This window comes from Tenebrio molitor, chromosome 2 (assembly GCF_963966145.1).
Source record: "Tenebrio molitor chromosome 2, icTenMoli1.1, whole genome shotgun sequence".
Lineage (NCBI taxonomy): Eukaryota > Metazoa > Arthropoda > Insecta > Coleoptera > Tenebrionidae > Tenebrio > Tenebrio molitor.
This window is the reverse complement of record NC_091047.1, coordinates 1,250,225-1,270,545: the sequence shown is the minus strand read 5'-3', so window position 1 is coordinate 1,270,545 and position 20,321 is coordinate 1,250,225. Positions and strand designations below refer to the sequence as shown.

The following is a 20,321-nucleotide window of genomic DNA, read 5'->3' as shown; positions in this document are numbered from 1 at the left end:
CCCACTCTATTATCTCCAATTTGTTCTATTTTAACTTTCTAAGAAGTTTTTTCTTGAAAGAATATTAAATGACATTTATTATCATCAACCCAAACAGGAATAAATATTGAATGCGATGGGGCATCGCATTTTAAATACAAATAAAAGAGAATGTTAATTAAAAAATTTATTAGAGAATTTTCGTTATCACATTTATTCTACTCTTAAACTATCTACTCTCTACTCTATGCTACTCTATCTTACACTATCTACCAAACGAACAATTTTAATTATTATAAATCACAGGAATATTTTCACGAATCCAACTGATGTATTTTTTCACGTTGGTGTAGACACTCGGTATTCCGGCAGCTCCACATTGGTCGGACCCAAAAGACAAAATTCCGACCTAATACAAGAGAAAATAATTCAATCTTTGCAAAAATTCCGTCTTGGGGTTTTTCTGTATGTCTGGTTGCCTACCCTGATTAGCGCGAAATCTGTCAATCCCTCAATATTGAAGATATAACTTTTAATTCGTAAATTAAGCGAAATGCTTCGGAGAGTGTTCAAATTGAGTTTAATAAACTTGGAACTGCGGTTTGTGAAAGTTGCAGGATGTAATGTCATTCAATTCGAAGAAAAGTATTGGGCCCCCATTTATGGATGCAAGACACGTTACACCGCACCGGTCGGTTCTCGAAGCCTTTAATGTAAGTCTTTAGTTTATTTCTTTACAATAGTGACCAAAAATACATGCGCGTGGTAAATTACGACATTTTTTAAAAATTGAGGTTATGTTGCCCCAACAGAAATATTGTACGTTTGCGTTGCGCAACATTATATATTCTCTCAACTTCACAATTATCTCTAGGAATCACTGTTAATAATAAAATTAATGATTTCTTAGTATTTATTTTCACCTGATAATGGGTGTCCCCGTGTCGAACCATCAGCGGCGCCCCCCCAAACCCGGCACAGGCGTCGTTCCCGGTCTCTCCCCCTGCACACAACTGGTTGTCCGTGATGGGTAGCGTCTTCCCGTAAACGCTGTGGCACAACCCCAGATCCGTGATGGGCAAATAGAGCGTCTGTTGGTAGGTCGAGGGAGAGCTCTGTTTGGCGTTCCTGCCCCAACCCACCAAAATCCCATCGGTGTTGGTGACCGACCATGTTTCCGGCAGGCATATCGGTTGGGCGGTAACTAGTAAAATAGCAATCTATCAATTTGTGTTGTGAAGCGTGATAGATTGAAGATTCCCACAGCCAAATTGGCGTGTGTGTTTCCGGTTTGGCGCCCTCGTACTGACCTGTGTAGTTGATTCTGTCCTTGAGGACAAGCAGGGCGATGTTGTTCCTGTAGGTCTGCTTGTCGTAGCTGGGGTGGACGATCACGTAGCTGAGGGGGATGTCCTGGACGGGCATGCCGCAGAACTCCTCGCCGCAGTCGATGTCGCTGTTGGTGTTCCACTCGCCCACGCGGACGGAATGACTGGAAATAGTTTGTCGAAAATGCGATCATTTCAAGATTTTCACTCACAGTTTGTATTTGTCGGATTTGGCAAGGGCGCAATGGGCCGCCGTCAGGATTATCCTGTTGTTGATGATGGAGCCGGTGCAAGGATACTTCACCTCTCCGGTGAGGACATCTGTGACAATCTCCCCTTTAGACGTTTGTAATTTTTTCAAATCTACTCACTCCTGAATCCGACCCTGACGACCCAAGGGAACGCGCCTATCCCGTCGTAATTGTCTCCCTGGATTTGGGACAGGCCGCACCTTTGCCCGTCCACCACTTTTCCCGAATTGATATTGTTGAGGGTGTTGGCCACCAAAGGACAACACACGTAGCCTTGGAAGCCGCACGCAAGACTCGAAATTCTGCAATTTCCAAAATAATATGGTTTCCCATTTTTTAGTCGTCGCTTTCAACCTGTCGGTGTTGACGCATTCGTTGGACAAAATGTTGTCGAGGAGTGGACACTGCGCCAGAGGCAAACATTCGGTGTTTTGGGGGCAGTAAGAGGTGCCCCTGTTCCTCAAGGGGTCGCCGGAGGACTGGTACGAGCTTTGGGGCCCACCTGTCGAAGTCATCGAAGTCAAGTTATTTCAGTGTTCTCGCTTTATTCTTTAAATCGCGATAATTGGGACCTTTGCAAAGCAGGCGCGTGTCTAGCGATAATAAATTTAAAAGAATTACCTTCTCGCTTACAACAATTGAATTTAATTACCACAAACGAGATTAATTCGATAAAGAAGCATCCTGTTGGTTTTGAAGATCTAATTAGCATTAACCCATAATGTATTTGGGAATTTTTACAAGGCCACTGATTTGGCCAAGGCCGTTTTTTCTATATTTTATAAGTGGTGTGTAACAACAATATAAAATTCGTCCATATTGTTCCCATTGTTTTTTTCCTTTTGAAAAATTCTGTGTCAATAACACAGAATTACGACCGCAAGAACTGACCACACGTTTAATAATTTATTGAACCGTAACGTCTTTAAGACACACGCACGTAAACCTGGCAAAAAATTTCCGTAAAGTTCAAACGGAAGAAAAAATCTCGAATCATTGTAGCGTTTAATTCCGTTTAAATTATTACACCTTTCGATCCCAAAAAACAGATAATGTATGAATAATTGTGCTTTTCGCATAATCCTTGAATAATTGTCACAGATAACAGCAATTAGTTGTTTCCGGTATTTTCCCGAAGAAGGGTGCCGTATGGCATCGAGCTTGATTTATTCCAAGGCCGGTGTTGTCGTGCAGCGAATATTAATGCTATCAATGATTACTTATTAAAGGAAGAATCAATTAGGAGTTTATTTTCGGGACGCAGTTTGTCGCGGCCTTCGCTCATCCATAATTTTCTTCTCGGAAGAAAAGGACTTCCTGCCGCTAGCTTCGATTTAATTATAATTTTGATGGACATTTGCCACGGACCAGTGCTTTACTTAAGCTGCGCGACAGGTCAACATCTTCGACTGGTAGAATCGCAAAAATTAATTTTTCAAAAAATTGCCAATTCGATTGTGGAACTGCAAAGGACTCACCCGACGTCGTCGACAAAAGGGCCAGAAGCAGAGTCGCGTAACACACCACGTGGAACATTTTCACTTCGCGCCTGTTCGTCGTTGTGTCCGGTACCACAATAGTGCAAAAGCTGAATAAAATCAGCGATAGAGTTTGAACGATTTATTATGACCTCCACATACAAAAAAAATCATCATACATGCGTAACACAGCGTGTCCGACGGGACTTGCCCCCCCAAGTCTCCCCACAACGCTCGCTCCAAAGTTTAGGTTTTGCTAGATTGCACCTGACCGTAAACAGCGTCAATAAAACGAATCAGTTGCTGTAATTATTGACGCCGATGCGATAATAACACGACTAGTTGCATATTAATGCAATAATAAATAAAATTAATCGAGGGTATCTTCAGTCCTTGATTCGTTCACTCAAATCATTTCCTCGTTTCTTTCACTTGTCCAAAAATCTTTTGTCTAAGTGGTGGACTAGGTTTTGGAATAAAAACAAAGCTGGAGTACCTACATGGTTTTATTTTATTTTTTCCCTTTGCATTGTCACCTCCAGGACAAAAACTACAAGACTAGCACAGTAACCTATCGCTAGAATAGCAAAAGGGCCTTGGACGTGACTCCATTTCAACTTGACAACTTCATGGCCTTGGACGTGATGTTGGTAGTACTTGACAACTCTCTGGACGTGAGCGTTCATGTACAAATCCACCGCCTAGAACAACAACTCCAATTTTCCCTCCCCCCGAAATCGACTCACCTTATTTTGCCACTGCGAGATCAAGCCAGCTTCGAAGATTTTCAAAATGAACAAGTCCAAAATTGGCAGCAGTACCGAGTTTTTGCGCAACATGATGACGCACTGCTCCCAGTAGAGGTCTTGTTGCATCAGGTGGAAACTTCCGATCACATCCTCTCCGATGTAGTCGCCGATCGCGTAATTTTCTGCAAGATGAAGCTAGAACTCGCACCAGACGCGGGAAATGTGAAGGTACCGAACGGGAGGCGTTCAATCGAGAACGCCCACTTCCCGGTTTTGGAAAATTCGCGTAAATCTTCCTCGGGAGTGGGATGGAACTTGCTGACGATGGTCACGTAGGTGGGTTCTTCGGCGTTCTGTATCGAGGTGATCCAGGCGTCTTGAGTGGCCCCCCAGTCGAGCCCGCTCCCGGCGAAGTCTTCCACGGTGTCGATGGCGTTTTCGTATCTGGGGAGGGTCATGATGCTGGCGAGGCCGCTGCTGTAGGTGCTGGTCAGGACGAGGCTCAACACCAACATGAGGCCCATCACGAGTTTGCTCGAGACCTCCACTGGGATTTCTTGTGGCGCCAGAGATTGTTGCAGCACCGGTTTCATTATTATTTTGGCAGCAATCCGGACGAAATAGGGGTAGGTTCGTTTTCGTTGGGGTGGATATCTGGAATTGTGTCTGTTTGGACGATTCGGACTCATCTGGTACTCACTTGAGCGTCATGGTTTTGTTGCGGTTGTAGCACAGAAGGATGAACGACAGTACGGCGATTCCTGCCACGAAGACGATAACCACGCAGATCCAGAGCTGGGGGGAGTAGGAGAACAGAGGAGTCAACCAACGAGCTGCCAGTCTAGAATCAGATCTAAAGGAAGAATCTGTGGGGAAGATTTGGAAGAGTCGTACTTTGGTGCTGGCACGAGACACGTGATGCCTGTCCTCACCAGTGGCTTGGAGAGGTCTAGGTAGTGGTAGCAAATTTCCCAAGTGTAGAGGGCAGCTGCAAATTCTTACATTAACAAGAGACCCCCAAGTGTTTTAGTGGTGTAGATACAGAACCCGATATCTGCATTGTCTTGTGCCAGATTCCCCAGAAGCCCGTTGCCGGACCAGTTGGGAAAAATCTCCCCCCAATAGTCTTTATCGTTGACGACAGGAACCGGTGTCATGTTGTACTTGAGAGCAAACTCCACAGCCGAGACCAACTCGGAACCGTGATGGTCTTCCATTGACTCTCCTACGAAGAGTATTACTTTGAGAAAACGACTCCCGGGGATTTACCTATGACGCTGTAAGGCTCGTAAGTGAACGTCGCCATTCTCAAAGCCCTCCCAAACTGATTGGTGAGCTTGTCCGGATACAAATCGCTCCCAGACGCGAAGCTTTGGTTCTCTGGGAACCACCGATCCAGCAGTACCGGTTGGTTGTTGTCCGAAACACCTACATATATGTGCGTTTTCAGCTCAAAAACCTCCTCTCTGGGTAGGACAACTAGCAGGTCGCTCACAAAATTCAATTCTTTCAGAGCGAAGAAGCGTTTGTCGAAGTCCTCGTCGAGGGTTCGTGGCACAATCAGAAATCTCCTTCTGTTGAACCGCTCCAGGTGGTGCCGGATTTGGTGCTCGAACTCGACGAACACCTCCACGGGGTCGGCCACGTAGACGACGACGCTCTGACACCCGTTGTAATTAAAAATCAAGTCGTAGTCGATTTTGCCAGCGGTCATTTTGATTCTGACCGCGGGGACGGCACCGCCGTAATCGAGATCATCGTCTGTGAAAATGAAGAGGCAGCGGCGGTCGCCGTGATAATGATCTATGATGAAATTGACCAAAATGTTGGTGTAGAAATTGAGCAATAACATTTTCTTTTGTGTGATTTTTTCCTGTCGATTCTCACTTATATTGTTTGTTGGTATTTGCCCAGGATTAATATTGGAACGGGTGATTCATACTTAATGCGGTCTCGTGATCGACGACAATAATTTTTTTCCGCACATTGATAAAGAAGATATTAAAGGTCACTACTGTAAGGCTTTTTTTTTGTGAAAATTCTTTTTCTGGGTCGCGTCTCTTGCTTTGGTTGTTATGGATTGGGTTTTAATAAAATGAAGGGCGACGGTGACGTACGATAAAATTATCATAATCAAAATCTAATCGAAATTAAATTATTATGTAATTATCGCGATTACCCAGAAGTGCTTAACTGGATAAAAACCAGTGTTTTATCGATTCAGTCGTTGTTTCGCTGCAATTTTTCCGGTGCCCCGTCCAGAAAGTCTTGCAGGTGGTGGTACTCGACGGTACTGGTCAATCTGGTCAAGGATTTGGGTTGAGGAGATAAAAAAAACGTCCACCTCGTATTTGTCTTTATTTATTTTGTAATTTTTAGTATAATAATCTAGTAAATTGTCAATAATGGCTACTATAAGTATACTATTGTGTGAACAACCATCGAATGACAGATGCAAGAATGTTGACAAGATATTTACAATAGTTCCGAAGTGGATGATAGAAGGTATCACATGATCGACGAAATTAAGGCGTGTAATATATAAAAAACGAATCTCACTAATTTACAAACGGAACTCATTCGAAAATGCACATTATCGTGTATTTATGTACAAATAATACGTCCCTCCTTCAGATAATTGAACAGCGTCTTGCAGTTTAGTACTTTTGAGCTTGATTTGATCTCAACGTTGGCAACAGTGTCTGTCAAAAATTTAAATTCTCCCACGCTGTACGGATTCATCGATAACCATTAACCAACAAAAACTTAATCGATAATCTCACTATAGTTAGTACCTATCAGATTGTTTGGGTCAAGCTATCATGTATTGTACGCGGGGGCGGCGCCCCCTCGTCGATTGTTCAGGAGTTATTAGAGCGAAGTGGTTATTGCTAGATCGTGCGTTTTGTTTGTAAAAGTCACACCGTGCACTTGAAGAACAGTACCATCGTTGGAAAAATAGAACAGTTATTGGACCCATATCTGTACATCTAGCTACGAATAAAATCTATTTACATGATGATTATGAGTAGTACGTGATGGAGTGAGGTGACTTCACCTATAGTCCAATGCTTAGTAATAAAAGTCATCAGTGTTCAGAATTGAGTACGCCATCATCAAAAATTGACTCGTTTTGTACAAAATGATAGAAGAATGGAAAGAAACTAGAAGGTCAGATTTAAGGCTTGTGGCTTGAAAGAGACCCTCTGAACACTATCTTAGAGCTAAAATATTGAAATCTGAATGTTTGTGATTATTGGAGGTCCTACGGTACGAGACTAGCGCGGATCTAAAATCCTGGATGTTGGTCATTTTAAAATCTAGGGTTGGATCCTTTCATTGACTGGATTATTACAACGAGGACGCGTTACGTCTCGAAGACAACGATAATTGAGATATGTTAATGCAACGCAATGTTCTCCGTCAACGAGATCAGTTTCTTCTTGTAATAATACTGGTTGTGGCGAGTCGGGTCCACCAGCGACGCTCCACCGGACATGTTGCGGCGTCGCTCGTCCACCCTTGTACTACTCCCGAAATAAGCGATATTAATTGAACGTTCGTTAATTGTCAATTTTAGACCCGACGCAACTTCGTGTCTGAGGGGTTGTTCCTCTCCATTTATTCCTGAGTTCCATCGCGTTTTATTGCAATTCCCAACAATTTAACAAACATCGAAACGAGAACATCAATCGTAAATTTTTCAAAATTTGGCACTTTCATCACTAACATCCCGCCGAAAGGGGAACGTGGATGTCGTTTTAAAGCGATTAAGGACCTCGTCGGATTCATTTTGGCATCACTCTTCTCCCCTAGTTGAAGAAATCGTTAAAGGTGTACTACTCGACGTCGTTGCGCAGCCCCGCTTTGAACTCCGGAGGAACTTGTTTCTGGAAGCAGTCGTCGAAGAACTGGCCCATGCTCCTGTACAGGTGCGTCTTAACGCCGCCCAAGCCGTGGTTCTCGTCGGGATAGATCTGGAAGAGTGGTTTTAAACGTGACGTCTGGGACTCACACCGACGAGTATTACCAGCTGTCGGAAGAGGGTTCCTTCTTGGGAGAGCGACTTGACCAGCGCCATCGACTGCTGCAGGTGGACGTTGTCGTCCGCAGAGCCGTGGACCAGATAGAACATTTTATCCTTGAGCAAATGCGCTTTTTTGCTGACGTCCGCTTCGTCGTATCCTTTGTAATTGTCAGTCACGTTCGGAAGGCCCATGTAGCGCTCGGTGTAGGCGGAATCTGGTAATTTACAAACTATTAGAGAGGCTCGAGGGTTTTCCTCGAACAAAAAACGCAAAACAACAAAATTCGTAAACTCGTCCGAAACGGAGGGACGATTCTTTTTCCTAACGTGTCGTTTTTTCGCCCCGCGCAAATATCAATAAAACATCTTACCGTAAAGTTTCCAGTTGGTAACAGGAGCCACGGCGATAGCACATCGAAAAACACTTTTGGGACTTGCCAGCGCTAATGCGGCCACGAAACCACCATAACTCCATCCCCAAACGGCCACCCTCCGTTTATCGATGAAGTGGAGGGTGTCTCTCAAGTATCTGGAACGCGAATTTGTCTTTTTTAGGTCGATTAAGGGCCACCTGCACCGCCTTGGGCTGTTTACCCAACGAGATTTAATTTGAGGCGGCTCGATTAAAGAGATACATTTTTAAACGGGCCAGGGATTTATGGGGTAAACAGTTTCAAGATGCGGCTCACATAGGTTTGTGCAGCTGTTGGTAACGTTCTTCGGGGATATTATCCCGAAAGGGTGAATGGGATTCGGTGGTTAAATTACTGCGGAACGGGCTCGATTTTTTCTTATTTGTCTCGTAGGCACGACGCGGTACGCTCCTGTATTGCTTGTTGCAGACACAAACATTACGAGGTTCTTAATTGTTCTATGGAGAAAAAATGAAACGGCGCCCGCTTGGAAAAGTGCCAGGATTGAAATAATAACTTGCCCAGGATTTCATTTTGTAATTCGTTGATCTCAAATAGTGTGCAAAACCATGTAGGGGCCAAACGACCTTGAAGTGCAAAGCGAACCACCATAAGACTACACTTAAAAATTCGAAACAGTTTGAATTGTCTCCATCTGCACCGGAACACAATTGCTGTCGATGTCGACGCGTTGGCGTCATCAGGACGAATATTGAATCTCAGATATTGACAGCAATTGTATTTTGTTATTCGTTTTCCGCGTCAGTATCGAGGATCGCGTTGGCAAAAACAGGATTAAAAAAATCTCCCATTCACTCGGATAAAGAATTTAGAGTTCATCGATTACCCGATGATGCTCCTCTGTATAAATTATTGCGGCTGACTAACCCAATTCGTTAATTCGGAACGTTCTGGGTCGACAGGAAATTTATGCATTATCGAGCAGAATCGAAACTTACTCTGTAACTTCCAGCTGATCCGCCACTTCGACCGACCCCAATTTGTAATAAACTTTGTGGAGCAGTTGATGTCCTTGACCCCCGGACCCTCGTCCGTCGATCTGCGCGATGATAAAATCCTTGTGACCTGTCAGGTAGGTGTTCCAGTCGATCCTCCACCTCTCCGTCACTAGCTGACTCCCGGGGCCGCCGTACACCTGTACCACTAGCGGATACCTGGAACGGCCCGTAAAAAATCCAACGAATCCACCAAGACCGACCCACCTGGTGATCTCGTCCTCTCTGAGACCGGGCGGAAGGTGCAGTCTGACGTGCGCCTGGTACCCGCCGGAGATCTGCACCGGGAAGGTTTTGATCTGGGGCATGGCCATCTTGGCCACGTTCTCCCTCAGTCTGGTGTTGTTCTGCAGGTTGACGATCAGTTTGGGCTTCGGCATCGCCGTCTTGTACAGAGTGCTGTAAGGGATGCCGGGGCCGAGGCACTCCAAGACGTAGTAGGTGGAGGCGGGGCTGAAGACCGCGTTGTGGTAGAGGCAAGACGGCTCCGTCGGCTTCGCTTTCGGCTTCTTTTTCCTGCGGCGAGGGGCGGGCGTCGTGATGACGGCGTTGTCGTCCTCGTCCTCCCAGTACTTGGTCTTGAGCAAGTAGGTGTCCTCGTCCATGAAAAAATACGGGGGCGAGGTGGGCGGCGGTTCGGGGACGCAGGTCAGACAGACGGGCGGGGGGAGAGTGGCGCCGGTCCTCGGAGGGACGGATGTGACGCGGTACAGGTGCTGCTGGCCGGGTTTGTTCTCGGGGATGCCCAGGAAGTATCTGAAAAGGAACAAAATAAATTATCTCGAGCGAAAAAAGCGCCGGCTGAAAGACGGTCACGAAATAAATACCGAAAAAGGTACAGATAATAGAAGATAAATAGAAGACGGAGGAATCGCTTTGAAATTACATTCATTTTTTTCATGTTTATTTACGTGTCGCGTCGTGTTTGCTTTAAAGCGAGTCGGAGGGTTGAACCGATCGCCCCGAAGAATACAAAGTGAATTCACATGCGAAATGGGTTGACGTATGTCGAGGAGATAAAGATACAGCCGACCCGTACTTGTTGAGTTTCCATTAATATTTCATGCATGTGACGGTGTCGACTTTTTGGGTCAACATTAAAGCGAGTCGAGTGTGCTCAAGCAGTCGCCCGAGATATGACGGTTGGGCTGACATTTTTAAATTTAATTATCGAGTGACAGAGGTTAACGAAGGTCCGACGCACAACGACCTGAAACCCACTATTTGCACACATTCGATTCACTAAATCAACATCCTGGCCGCTTAACATTCAACGGAGGAAGGACGCAGATATGGTGCGTAAACAGAACAAGAATGTGCTGTCCGGCTCGGAGGACGAATAGGAATGGGATGCTGTCCCTCGCAAGAAGCTACTCAATCCTATCGCGTGTTCAAATGAAATCCTGGGCTGAGTAGGCGTTGGAAAAAATTAAACCGTGAAGAACAGTGTAAAATTTGAATTTCCCGCCGTTTGAAACGAATGACATTTGTTTATGTTTAATCGGGACATAATTGAACATGTTTGTTTTCAGCCCTTAGATATTTGCTTCGAGAATAGAAATCGTTACGTTATTCTATTCTTAATGTAAAACATTGCAAAGAAAGAAAAAAAGAAAATTTTTTGGCTCTAAATTTTAGGTTAGTTGTCAACTTGCTCTAATTAATCTACGCTTTAAAAAAGCACAATAATTGACGGTTTCCGACGCCTTCCCCCGCGAGCGATGGTGTAATGAAACATCACACGTGTTGGTGAATTATTTTAAAAATCACAGTGACGCCTTCGGAAAGTGTGCTAAGAAAGACGTAAAGGTTCTAACTGTAAGAGATTTTTTTGCAGTCCACTGTAGAACGAAATTGAGCGAAATTCGCGGATTTTTTCTATACCGATGCCATTTTCTAATCAGAAATCTCGTCTCGTATGCACCAGACCCTTTCAGCCCTTCACTTTCAGCCGCACCGCTTCGATAACGAACGAAAGCCTATTCATTTTTTATTTCTTCCCAACAGAAGCCGGAATATAGCAGAGGCTTCCTTCTGCCGCGCACGTGTTTTTTCCTGCATACAAACAGCATATTAAATGTAAATCGCGACTTTGATTTAGTCCCCGCGTCTTCTCCTCCGATATCTGCATCTCCGCAACAAGGAAGTATGCAGGAGACATCCTTCGGTGTCTTCGATGACTACTTACATGACGTCGTTCGAGTGGTCCCAAGTAAGGATACGTGTCACCTCGTATTTTCCGTGTGTGAGAGGAATAATGCGTCTCTTCGGGATGTTGACGGAGACGGCGTGCCGGAAATATCCAGCAGGACCGTCTCTGACAGGTGCTACCGTGATGTAATTGCTGCTGTCGGTGCCGAAGACGGGACTGTCTCCCATGTCCACCCAGCCGTGGCCGTCGCTGGTGATCCGTTGGGTCTGCGGCAGAAAATCGAACAGTAAAGGGAGGAGGAGGAGGCGGGAGGGTCACCTCGCGGCAGTCCCACTTGGGGCTGGTGCAAATCGTGATGAGGGAGAGGTTCTGGGGGCGGTTCAGCCAGACGATGGAGATCTCGGTCAGGCTGATCCAGGACACTGCGGTGAAGTAATATTCCCTGAAACAAAAAAGTAGAAGAAGGAAGATGTGGAAGAACTCCTGAGAGTAGAAGTAATTAAAGGGTCTAGAGATCTGGAGGAGATGATAAAGATGGGAGGAAAGTCAAAAATAGCAAGGATAGGGATAAAGCAACGTAAAAGATAGAGGGAAGAAAAAGAAGAGTCAAAACATAGGAAAGTAGAGCTGGAAGGATTCTTAAGAGTAGAAATAATTGCAAAGATCTAGATGTGAAGATGAGGAGAAGAACAGCAGGAAAGTGTAGGCAACAGAAGAAGTGAAGGTGATGATAGAAGAAGAAAAAAAGTCAAAAACAACAAGTGTGGAAGATTGAGGAAAGGAAATAATAGAGAGGAAGAAAGCAATACAATTGCAATAATTGCAAAGATCTAGATGTCAGAATGAGGAGGAGTATAACAGTGTAGACAACAGAAGAATTGAAGATAACGATAGAAGAAGGAAAAGTCAAAAACAACAAGTGTGAAAGATAGAGGAAAGGAAGTATTAGAGAGGAACAAAGCAATACAATGGCAAAGACAGAGGGAAGATGTAGAAGATGGACTTGTATCATTTCCTAAGAGCGGAAATAATTACAAAGACGTAAATGCGAGAGCGAGGAGAAAAATAAAAGTTCTCGTGCAAATTGTGCTGTTTTTGGGACGTCTAGAGCGAGATCTAGGTGCAAGAAATGCCAGAAAGAAAGCTCTGGGAACATCCTCACCGCCGCGAGCAAATCCCGCCGAGTCGCGTTAAACTAATGGTAAATTAAGAGTCTGACTGGGGGCGATAAAGAGTGTAATGTTTGTTGTAGCTCCTGAATAAATTAGTGCTCGAATGGGTGTCGTGGGGGTAAATTCGTAACGCATCGATTCGCCGGAGGTGTAAAATCTACCCGGCGACAATTCCCATGCCAAAAAAATTCCAAGATAACGAACCCGAGGCCCGTTATGAGTAGCGCTCTCCAGAACGAAAAGGAAAAACAGTGAAATGTTAATGTCGATATGTGTAATGAAATTGCTTCGCACCGGCAATCCGCTTTGCATTATTTAACGTAACGGTTAAGGGAGTGTGAAAAGTTATCAAGTTCGAATAGCGGAATGAGTTTTTTGTGCTTGTTCCGGAGCGATTTCAGGACTCCGGGCGATTTACAAACCGGAGTTGTAAAAAAAGTGTAAAATTTGTTGGCACTGCATTAACTCCGGTCTTATTCCGGCGCGCTTTTTGTTACAGTTTTTCTGTAATTGATTGGATAGGTGGGGCGAACGCGAAATCACTTTTATTACGAGCGCGTCTCATGCAAAAGGGCAACTCTGCAGTATCTCGCAGGGCGATCTTTCATATCCGCTCCGTAACAAATTCAGCTTTTCTCGTAAATTCGCCCCAGCTGTACACGACACTATGATTATTTTTTTGCAAGAGGTCTCAGAATGTGGACTCGATATGTTTTCGAAAAAGTCTGACACCGCAGACGGTTTTATGGAGCGCTCCTTTTATCATTCAAACGACTGGAAAGTTTGCAGACTGCAACTTTTCAGATTAATCACAAATCCGTCATCGCTTCGTTATTTGCGGTGACTCGATTAATTAAAAGATGAAGCTGCCCAGATCTGCAGATAAGGCGTAAAAAGTCCAAATGGCGCTACAACGGAGACAAAAATCAGATCCGACCCTATTCCCTGGGAGAGATCCCGTAATCCCCACTCGCCCATTTATTTTGACTTACGTGTTGGCCAGCGCAACTGGTGGGATCACCGTTTTTATCTTGATGTTGGAGGTGTCGGCCAAGTCGGCGATGGTGAGGGTCACCTTGGGATTTCTGGTTCCGGGTTTAGGGTACCGGAGCGACCGGATGTCCGGGTAGAGTCGTCCCTCGTTCGCCGAACCGTACCAGGGGAATCGCAATTCTTCGACGAGGCTGTCGTTGAACGAGGCGAAGATGAGGAGGAGGCCGTCGCTGGACATCCACAGCGCGCTGTTGCTGCCCAGGATCTCTTCTACGAGGAGAAGGATCATTCGGGAAGGTTTTGGTGTGGTTTCGTACCTTCGTAGAGCCAGTCGGGAACGCCGTGGCTCACCACGCCGGGCACCGCGGTGTTCGTTATTCTGTATCCAGTGTGCGAAGTGGGACTCTTCCTGTAGTAGATGTCGTAATCCTGGACCATGACGAGGCCGTGGCCTCTCGGCGCCCATTCCGCCAAGAGCAGGTAGGGATGCTCTTCCGTTTCCGGCATCGGACGCAGCGGGAAATCGTTGCTGTAAATAATTTACGACGGGGTAGTTACGCAGCGATTAAATCGGAGGGCGAGAGGGTCAAGAATGAGAAAATCGTAATTGCGTCTGTTTCGTGTTGTCCGGATTAATTCCGGTGAGTCGACTCCAACCCTTCCGGTAGATAAATTTGAGGGGTTGAACTCACCCCGTCTGGATGTCGTAGATCGTGTACTGGGCGAGGAACGAGTGCCGGAACAGCTTCTGGAAATTCTGGACCAGCAGCAGATACCTCTGGTCCGGCGACAACTGGAACCTCGTCGGATTCAGCCGCAGCTGCAACATTTTGGAAAATTTCGGTGAATTTGCGTAATATCAGATGGGGCTTTAATAAGCGCCGAGCTTTTCGGCGCTTTTAAGTAAGACCCGAAAAGCCGGATCGATATTCAATTATCACCTCTGCAGATACTCACAAAAGTTTGATTGGACATTAAGGTGCGAACCGACAGATTCGACGCGTGCATGATGCTGATGCCGCCCCATTGGTCCTTGAACACCAGCTCCTCGTCTGAAACAGGACGTAAGGGTAATGAGAGGCCGGATTCGATCAGCGAAACCCGAACGGATTTTTCCGAGCGAGATAAATTGGTTAAACGACGGCGAGATTTCGCGTCGTAAATAATTTATGTTTAACCCTTCCCGACTGAAAACTCGCCCTCCCAGGACGGTTAACGCGCTAAAACACTCTAACGATTTTTCTTACGCCAACGCCAACGATATCGTCTAACCGCGATAAGGGGGCTAATGAAAATTTTATCAATTGCGGATGACCCGGGAAAGTAATCGAGTAAATCGGCCCTGGAAGTTTTCTCCCGCGACGGAGGCTCCAGACGAAGATGAATGTTTCATGTGGAGAGCTTTGGAGTTGTTCACAGCGGCGAAACGTCAACGGTGGAGTACTTTTCCGCACGTCAAAATTTATTTCACCAGTTTGTGTTTCTCTAATGATCACGCTTCATCTCCGGTGTGCTCGCAAGGTTCGCAATGTAGGCCACAGTTAAAAAGTCTTCAGATTGACCTGGAACTTTGGTTTTTAAGTAATTGGACTCTTCTGAATTTATTTTGTGCCGTCAGATTGGACGTTACTCTAAAACGTTTCTTCAAATCAGAGCTTTCTAGTTCCGGATCGAAAAATGGTAGACCAATGCGGTTTACAGCAGTCGATTTCTTGGACTCTTTTGGTCACACTGAATGATTTTCAAGCCAAAATTCGGCTTCGTTGAAGTTTTACGAACCGGAATATGAGACGATGTCGTTTTCCGAAGAATCCACCTTGCCGTTGACAAAAAAATTAATAAAAAAATCACCCGAACGAGGAGCAAAAATCTGAGCCCGGATTCTTATTGAAAATAGTCAAATTGACAAGATAGCCAGATTTCAACTGAATTGGACGACCTTAGAAATTTCATAAATTTCACGACTGAAAACCCTTACAAAAAAAAATTCGATTTTAAAAAAAGTCTTCAGATTCACCTGAAACTTTGGTTTTTAAGTAATTTGACCCTTCTGAATTCATTTCTGCAGTCAGATTGGACGTTACTCTTTTGGTTTATTCGTAACAACCGGATATCCGGTTCCGATAAAACGTTTCTTCAAATCAGAGCTTTCTAGTTCCGGAACGAAAAATGGTACGTCAATGCGGTTTGCAGCAGTCGATTTCTTGGACTTTTTTGGTCACAATGAATGATTTTCAAGCTAAAATTCGGCTTCGTTGAAGTTTTACGAAGCGGAATATGAGACGATGTCGTTTTCCGAAGAGTCCATCTTGCCGTTGACAAAAAAATTAATAAAAAAATCACCGAAACGAGGAGCAAAAATCTGAGCCCGGATTCTTAACCAGAATAGTCAAATTGACAAAATAGCCAGATTTCAACTGAATTGGACGACCTTAGAAATTTCATACTTTTCACGACTGGAAACTTACAAAAAAATTTCGATTTTTAAAAAATTCTTCAGATTGACCTGAAACTTTGGTTTTTAAGTAATTGGACCCTTCTGAATTAATTTCTGCCATCAGATTGGACGTTACTCTTTTGGTTTATTCGTAGCAACCGGATATCCGGTTCCGATAAAACGTTTCCTCAAATCAGAGCTTTCTAGTTGCCACAGATATTTTTCTTACTCATATAAGTTATAATTTTATGGTGCAAGTGGCGGAGATAAAGCTAAATGAAAACATGAAAGTTGAGTGCACATATTTCTTTTTTACTCTGCTGCAAAAAATTCAAGGTTCAACAGACTTCGGAATTTTTACTTAAACATAAGAGCGCACGATAGAAGTGAAAACTTCTATGACGCTATTATTATTATGGAGGAATCAGGAACAAGGCATAAATTAATAATTAATTAGCCATATGACGTCATAGTAAATAAAGTGTCGCTTTCGTTGTTCTCCGGCCCGAGCCTGATGACGATGTGAGCGTGACGATTTTGGCGTGTCGCGTGACGATTTTAGCGTCTCGCAGAAATTAATTCATTGGCCGCGTGGCGCGCCTAATGAAGTTTTCACGTCAAAAAAATTTAAAGCAAAAGTACGTAAATAAAATCTGGTCATTTACTTTTCTACTTTTTGAATTTGGATCTAATGATGTAACTGTAGATGTACGAGTCAATCCGCGACTGGCGTTTGGTTTGTCGCAGCCAATATAATTTTCAAATTTTGTCCATAAAAATCCGATTATTCAGATCGACATCAGCACTGTTCAACTTTGTTGAAATTTGTTTCCTTTGTGCGTCCGCAGATTCCTGTTTTATTGAGTTTTTATTGGAATCTTTGCATCCGGCGAGGTGGAAACGATAGGCGATTGGCCCTCAATAAACTCCTTTCGGACCCGTCGCCGTTTCTAGTCGTATTCGCGGAAACAAGGAGACGATCGTAGGGAAATGCGCGACGTGAGGAATTATTTCTGGTTTTCGCACTTGTCGAATCTGTTCGTCTGAATTTAGGCATATTCACCCGGAGGAGCACAATAAATTCCATCTTCACAACGAACTCAATTTTCTTTTTTTGCCGCGTCGTTTCGTCTCAGAATAGGCATTGAAGTAATTCAATCCCGACTGAACGTATCCATTGAAACGTAACAAAATCAACTCACGGAACGATTCGACGAATTAATATCAAAGGAAAATACAATTCGTACGGGGGGTACGGTCGAAAATAACAGAGGGTTAAATTATGGCGAGTCGCTCTGGAGTGGTACCGAGGACTGTGGCCAAGCGCCTAGCGCGCCACTTTGCATTTGGGAGGTCCCGGGTTCTAACCCCGGTGCCGCCTAACCTGGTGTGGTGTTTTTTTCACCCACACCATCACATCGTGGGGCCTGTACTCGTCCCATATCACAGATAAGACGAATGCTGGGTCTCAGGACCTACCACATTCCTTCCGCACCCACCCTCACCATACCCATCCCGAATCTTCCCGTCAGTGTGGCTGAAAAGGCTCTGGAAAGCTTCAGCAGTCTGCCCCCTTTCGGGGGGAATGAAAGATGTATCCTTTCCTGCAATAATGGTACCAAAAGTCGCACGGCGCCCGCCAAAGCGGCAAAAGCTCGCCGAAATAAATTATTATCCATTAAGGGAGCTTATTAAATATTGGTTGTCGAATCGATGCGGTCGCGTGTGGACGGGAAAGTATATTTCCAGTGCAGACAAATCCAGATTCTTTCCAAAGATAAATTTCCACAATTAATGAAATTATTAGGCCACGAGGGGAGATAAATCGATGGGTTTAAAACGACGCCCGTGGATTTAACCGGGCGACGAGTAAACCCGATTTATGTTTTTTTTAATCCGAGTGTGTGGACGTCACCGATTTATTCCTTCGTTTTGCCAAATAATGGAGATTTACAAGTGCGCCGCGTAACAAATGTTTTTGGACAAAATCGTCCAAATAAAAAATGGATCGGCCAAACGGGGAAATAAAGTACGCCCAGATACTCGAAAGAAAAATGATACAGATGCATAATGCCCCAAAGCGACGTAATTTGTCATCCACTTTCGCGCTTATAAATGGCCGTGGATTTGCCCCGACGTGCAAGACTTGGCCATGAAGTTGGTGATCTTTCCGCCGCAAAAAGGGCAAGAGTGTGACGCAAACTCGAATAACTCGCTCATTTCGTCGTGATAAATTCGGTTATTAATTTCGCAGTGGAAAATGCGGCTTTTGCGGAAAGGCCAACAGTCGAGGTAGTTCGTGTGTTGTGGCTCGGTAGCGGCATGTGACGCAACACGGGATCGGGCGTGGGAGTTATCGAACGCGTACCAGAGATTCCACGCCGAACTATATATTACTTTTCTTGGGGGCAGGAGAGAACACTCGAGAAGTTGTGACAAAAATTCCTCGCGAATACAATTAACAGTTTTTGTACGGAAAACGTTGGGATGCTGCAAACTGGTCTATTAGAAATAACGGGGCCGTAAATGGTGAACTTGTTCTTTCTTTATTCTCGTGAAAGATTAAATGACAAAAAATAAAATAAATGTGACGGAATAGAATGCAGCGGTTCTGCTTGGTGGCTAGAACCTGTGGAAAAAAATGGAGAAGACTTAAATAGTCGAGATCAACAGAGCTAGATTGTAAGAAGGTTACAGTTGCATTTTTTTTTATCAGACAGAATAGAATACAACAGTTCTCCTTCATAGCTAGGACCTTTAGAAAATTTAGATTTTAGAAGAATAAAATAGTTAGAACCTGTGAAAAAAATTAGATTTTAGAAGAATGAAAAATGTAGAAAATTCAGTTGATTTGGTTAGTTCCAGAGGAGAAAACAAATAAGATCGTGTAATGATGGAAGAACAGAAGTGGATGTATCGGATTGTCTCATGGGCTGTGACCTTGGAAATATCTGCACGAAGGCGGAGATAAACTGTAAATGAAAACTGAACCTACTTGAGACTCGTCATTTGCGCAGATATGACTCATAGCCCATGAGAAAATCCAACAGCTATACTAACAATGAGAAGCGGACCATAAAGAGCAAAAGGGCTAAAGTGAGGGTCTAGATTATGTTTTAATGAATGGATAATACGATAAGAACCATGCAGGGTTCCACGATAGGAACAAACGAGCCATCGTAGGAAACATTTAAATCATAACGCGACGCAGACAACAATTTCGTGAATACCCTGAAGAGCATGCTCCGGGACGGGCACAAATTACATTTTAAATTCGCTCTAACTTCCCCAAATTGAGTTATTGAATATTGCAGTGACGCAGCTCGGCTCTCATTTTCGTAATTTCGCAACAAATAAATTAGATTCTCATTGTACGTACGCTTCCGGAAGATTTACGTGGGTAACCTGTTAGAGGAACAAAGGAAGCGGAACGCGTCTTCTATGTGAATTATTCGCGTTTTCAGAATTAGGGATTAGAGAGCGGAGTTGAAATCCTGGCAGTCCCGGAGTTTTTCTGGTGGTACCGGAGACGCGGAGCTTTCGAGAGCCGCGATCGCTGTAACCCAGGTTCCCGGTTCGGTCCAGCCGCAAAAACTGCCCCGAAATGTTTAATCTCCGGCGGCGTCCTCGGGAATGTATTCACGAAGCGTCGCCATAAATAATGCATGTTCGATATCGTTTGCAAAAACCGGCATCGTCATCGGCCGATCGATTTCTGACCTGAAATCCACGTTCCGTTGAACCTGAGCGGCTGGAAGTCGTGACTGAGGATGTCCTGGAGTTTGAACCTGGCCCCCTTGACTCGGGGACCCTCGTCGGGAGGCGTCAGGAGGACGACGGACGTGACGATCAGCGCCAGGACGACCACGATCACCAGGAGCGCTATCAGGATGCCCCGCCAGTTGCGCTGGTTCGTGTTGCTCGACACGAGCTCCTGAAACAAGCGCGATACTCTTGATACTGTCCGGGTTGAAGGATTCGTTTTGTAAAAATGACGAGATTTCGTTGGGTGCCTCTTTGTGGAGGTGGGCCCTTAGAATATTTTCCGGTAATGTTATCTGCTTTGCGGTGCAGAACCCGGACTTATTGTCTAGCCGCTATCTGTGAGCTTCCAGTCGTTTCCTTTTCCGCCTTCGCCTTTATGGCCGAGTTTCCAAGTTCGACGCTTGTTTCCGATGAAATATGTATATGGTGCGTCGAAGACAAAAACGCGTTTGGAGGAAAAATTCAGAGCGAGATGGATGTCGCTCCAATGCACCAAACCTAATTATTACAAAGCGAAGTTCTTGTCGTCGGCGCAGCTTTCGTGCTGCAAACCCAACAACA

At 44.7% G+C, this 20,321-nt stretch overlaps 4 protein-coding genes across 7 annotated transcripts in view; 1 reads left to right on the top strand and 3 right to left on the bottom strand.

Annotated features, from left to right (window-relative positions):
• Nucleotides 1-153: 153 nt before the first annotated feature.
• Nucleotides 154-3,225, bottom strand: LOC138122743 (CLIP domain-containing serine protease B4). The gene is given in 8 exon segments (XM_069037041.1): nucleotides 154-388; nucleotides 903-1,183; nucleotides 1,290-1,471; nucleotides 1,520-1,628; nucleotides 1,679-1,860; nucleotides 1,913-2,060; nucleotides 3,037-3,160; nucleotides 3,163-3,225. Coding segments are annotated over 8 exon segments (1,200 nt in total). The 5' UTR covers nucleotides 3,214-3,225; the 3' UTR covers nucleotides 154-265.
• Nucleotides 488-20,321, top strand: part of Cbp53E (Calbindin 53E) — a 107,785-nt gene continuing 87,951 nt past the window's right edge. Inside the window, exon 1 of one of the 2 annotated variants that reach the window (XM_069037042.1) lies at nucleotides 488-692. In XM_069037042.1, the coding sequence (XP_068893143.1) occupies nucleotides 603-692 (90 nt within the window). In that variant the 5' untranslated portion in view covers nucleotides 488-602. The remainder of the gene's footprint in view (nucleotides 693-20,321) is intronic. The other variant, XM_069037043.1, reaches the window with a different exon arrangement.
• Nucleotides 3,537-5,963, bottom strand: LOC138122740 (glutamate receptor 2-like). Its single transcript, XM_069037036.1, has 7 exons — nucleotides 5,055-5,963; nucleotides 4,828-5,010; nucleotides 4,680-4,773; nucleotides 4,486-4,626; nucleotides 4,018-4,439; nucleotides 3,783-3,967; nucleotides 3,537-3,737 (listed from the first exon to the last, which is right to left on the bottom strand). Exons 1-7 carry the CDS (start codon nucleotides 5,635-5,637, stop codon nucleotides 3,543-3,545), a joined length of 1,803 nt encoding a protein of 600 aa, XP_068893137.1. The 5' UTR covers nucleotides 5,638-5,963; the 3' UTR covers nucleotides 3,537-3,542.
• Dpp10 (Dipeptidyl peptidase 10) overlaps nucleotides 6,127-20,321 on the bottom strand; it is a 34,075-nt gene continuing 19,880 nt past the window's right edge. The window contains exons 3-14 of one of the 3 annotated variants that reach the window (XM_069038518.1): nucleotides 19,716-19,929; nucleotides 14,516-14,610; nucleotides 14,251-14,378; nucleotides 13,876-14,087; nucleotides 13,558-13,828; nucleotides 11,712-11,835; nucleotides 11,430-11,659; nucleotides 9,449-9,997; nucleotides 9,185-9,400; nucleotides 8,184-8,341; nucleotides 7,816-8,027; nucleotides 6,127-7,762 (exon numbers count right to left, since the gene is read on the bottom strand). In XM_069038518.1, the coding sequence (XP_068894619.1) occupies nucleotides 7,625-7,762; nucleotides 7,816-8,027; nucleotides 8,184-8,341; nucleotides 9,185-9,400; nucleotides 9,449-9,997; nucleotides 11,430-11,659; nucleotides 11,712-11,835; nucleotides 13,558-13,828; nucleotides 13,876-14,087; nucleotides 14,251-14,378; nucleotides 14,516-14,610; nucleotides 19,716-19,929 (2,547 nt within the window). In that variant the 3' untranslated portion in view covers nucleotides 6,127-7,624. The remainder of the gene's footprint in view (nucleotides 7,763-7,815; nucleotides 8,028-8,183; nucleotides 8,342-9,184; nucleotides 9,401-9,448; nucleotides 9,998-11,429; nucleotides 11,660-11,711; nucleotides 11,836-13,557; nucleotides 13,829-13,875; nucleotides 14,088-14,250; nucleotides 14,379-14,515; nucleotides 14,611-19,715; nucleotides 19,930-20,321) is intronic. The other 2 variants (XM_069038519.1, XM_069038520.1) reach the window with 2 other exon arrangements.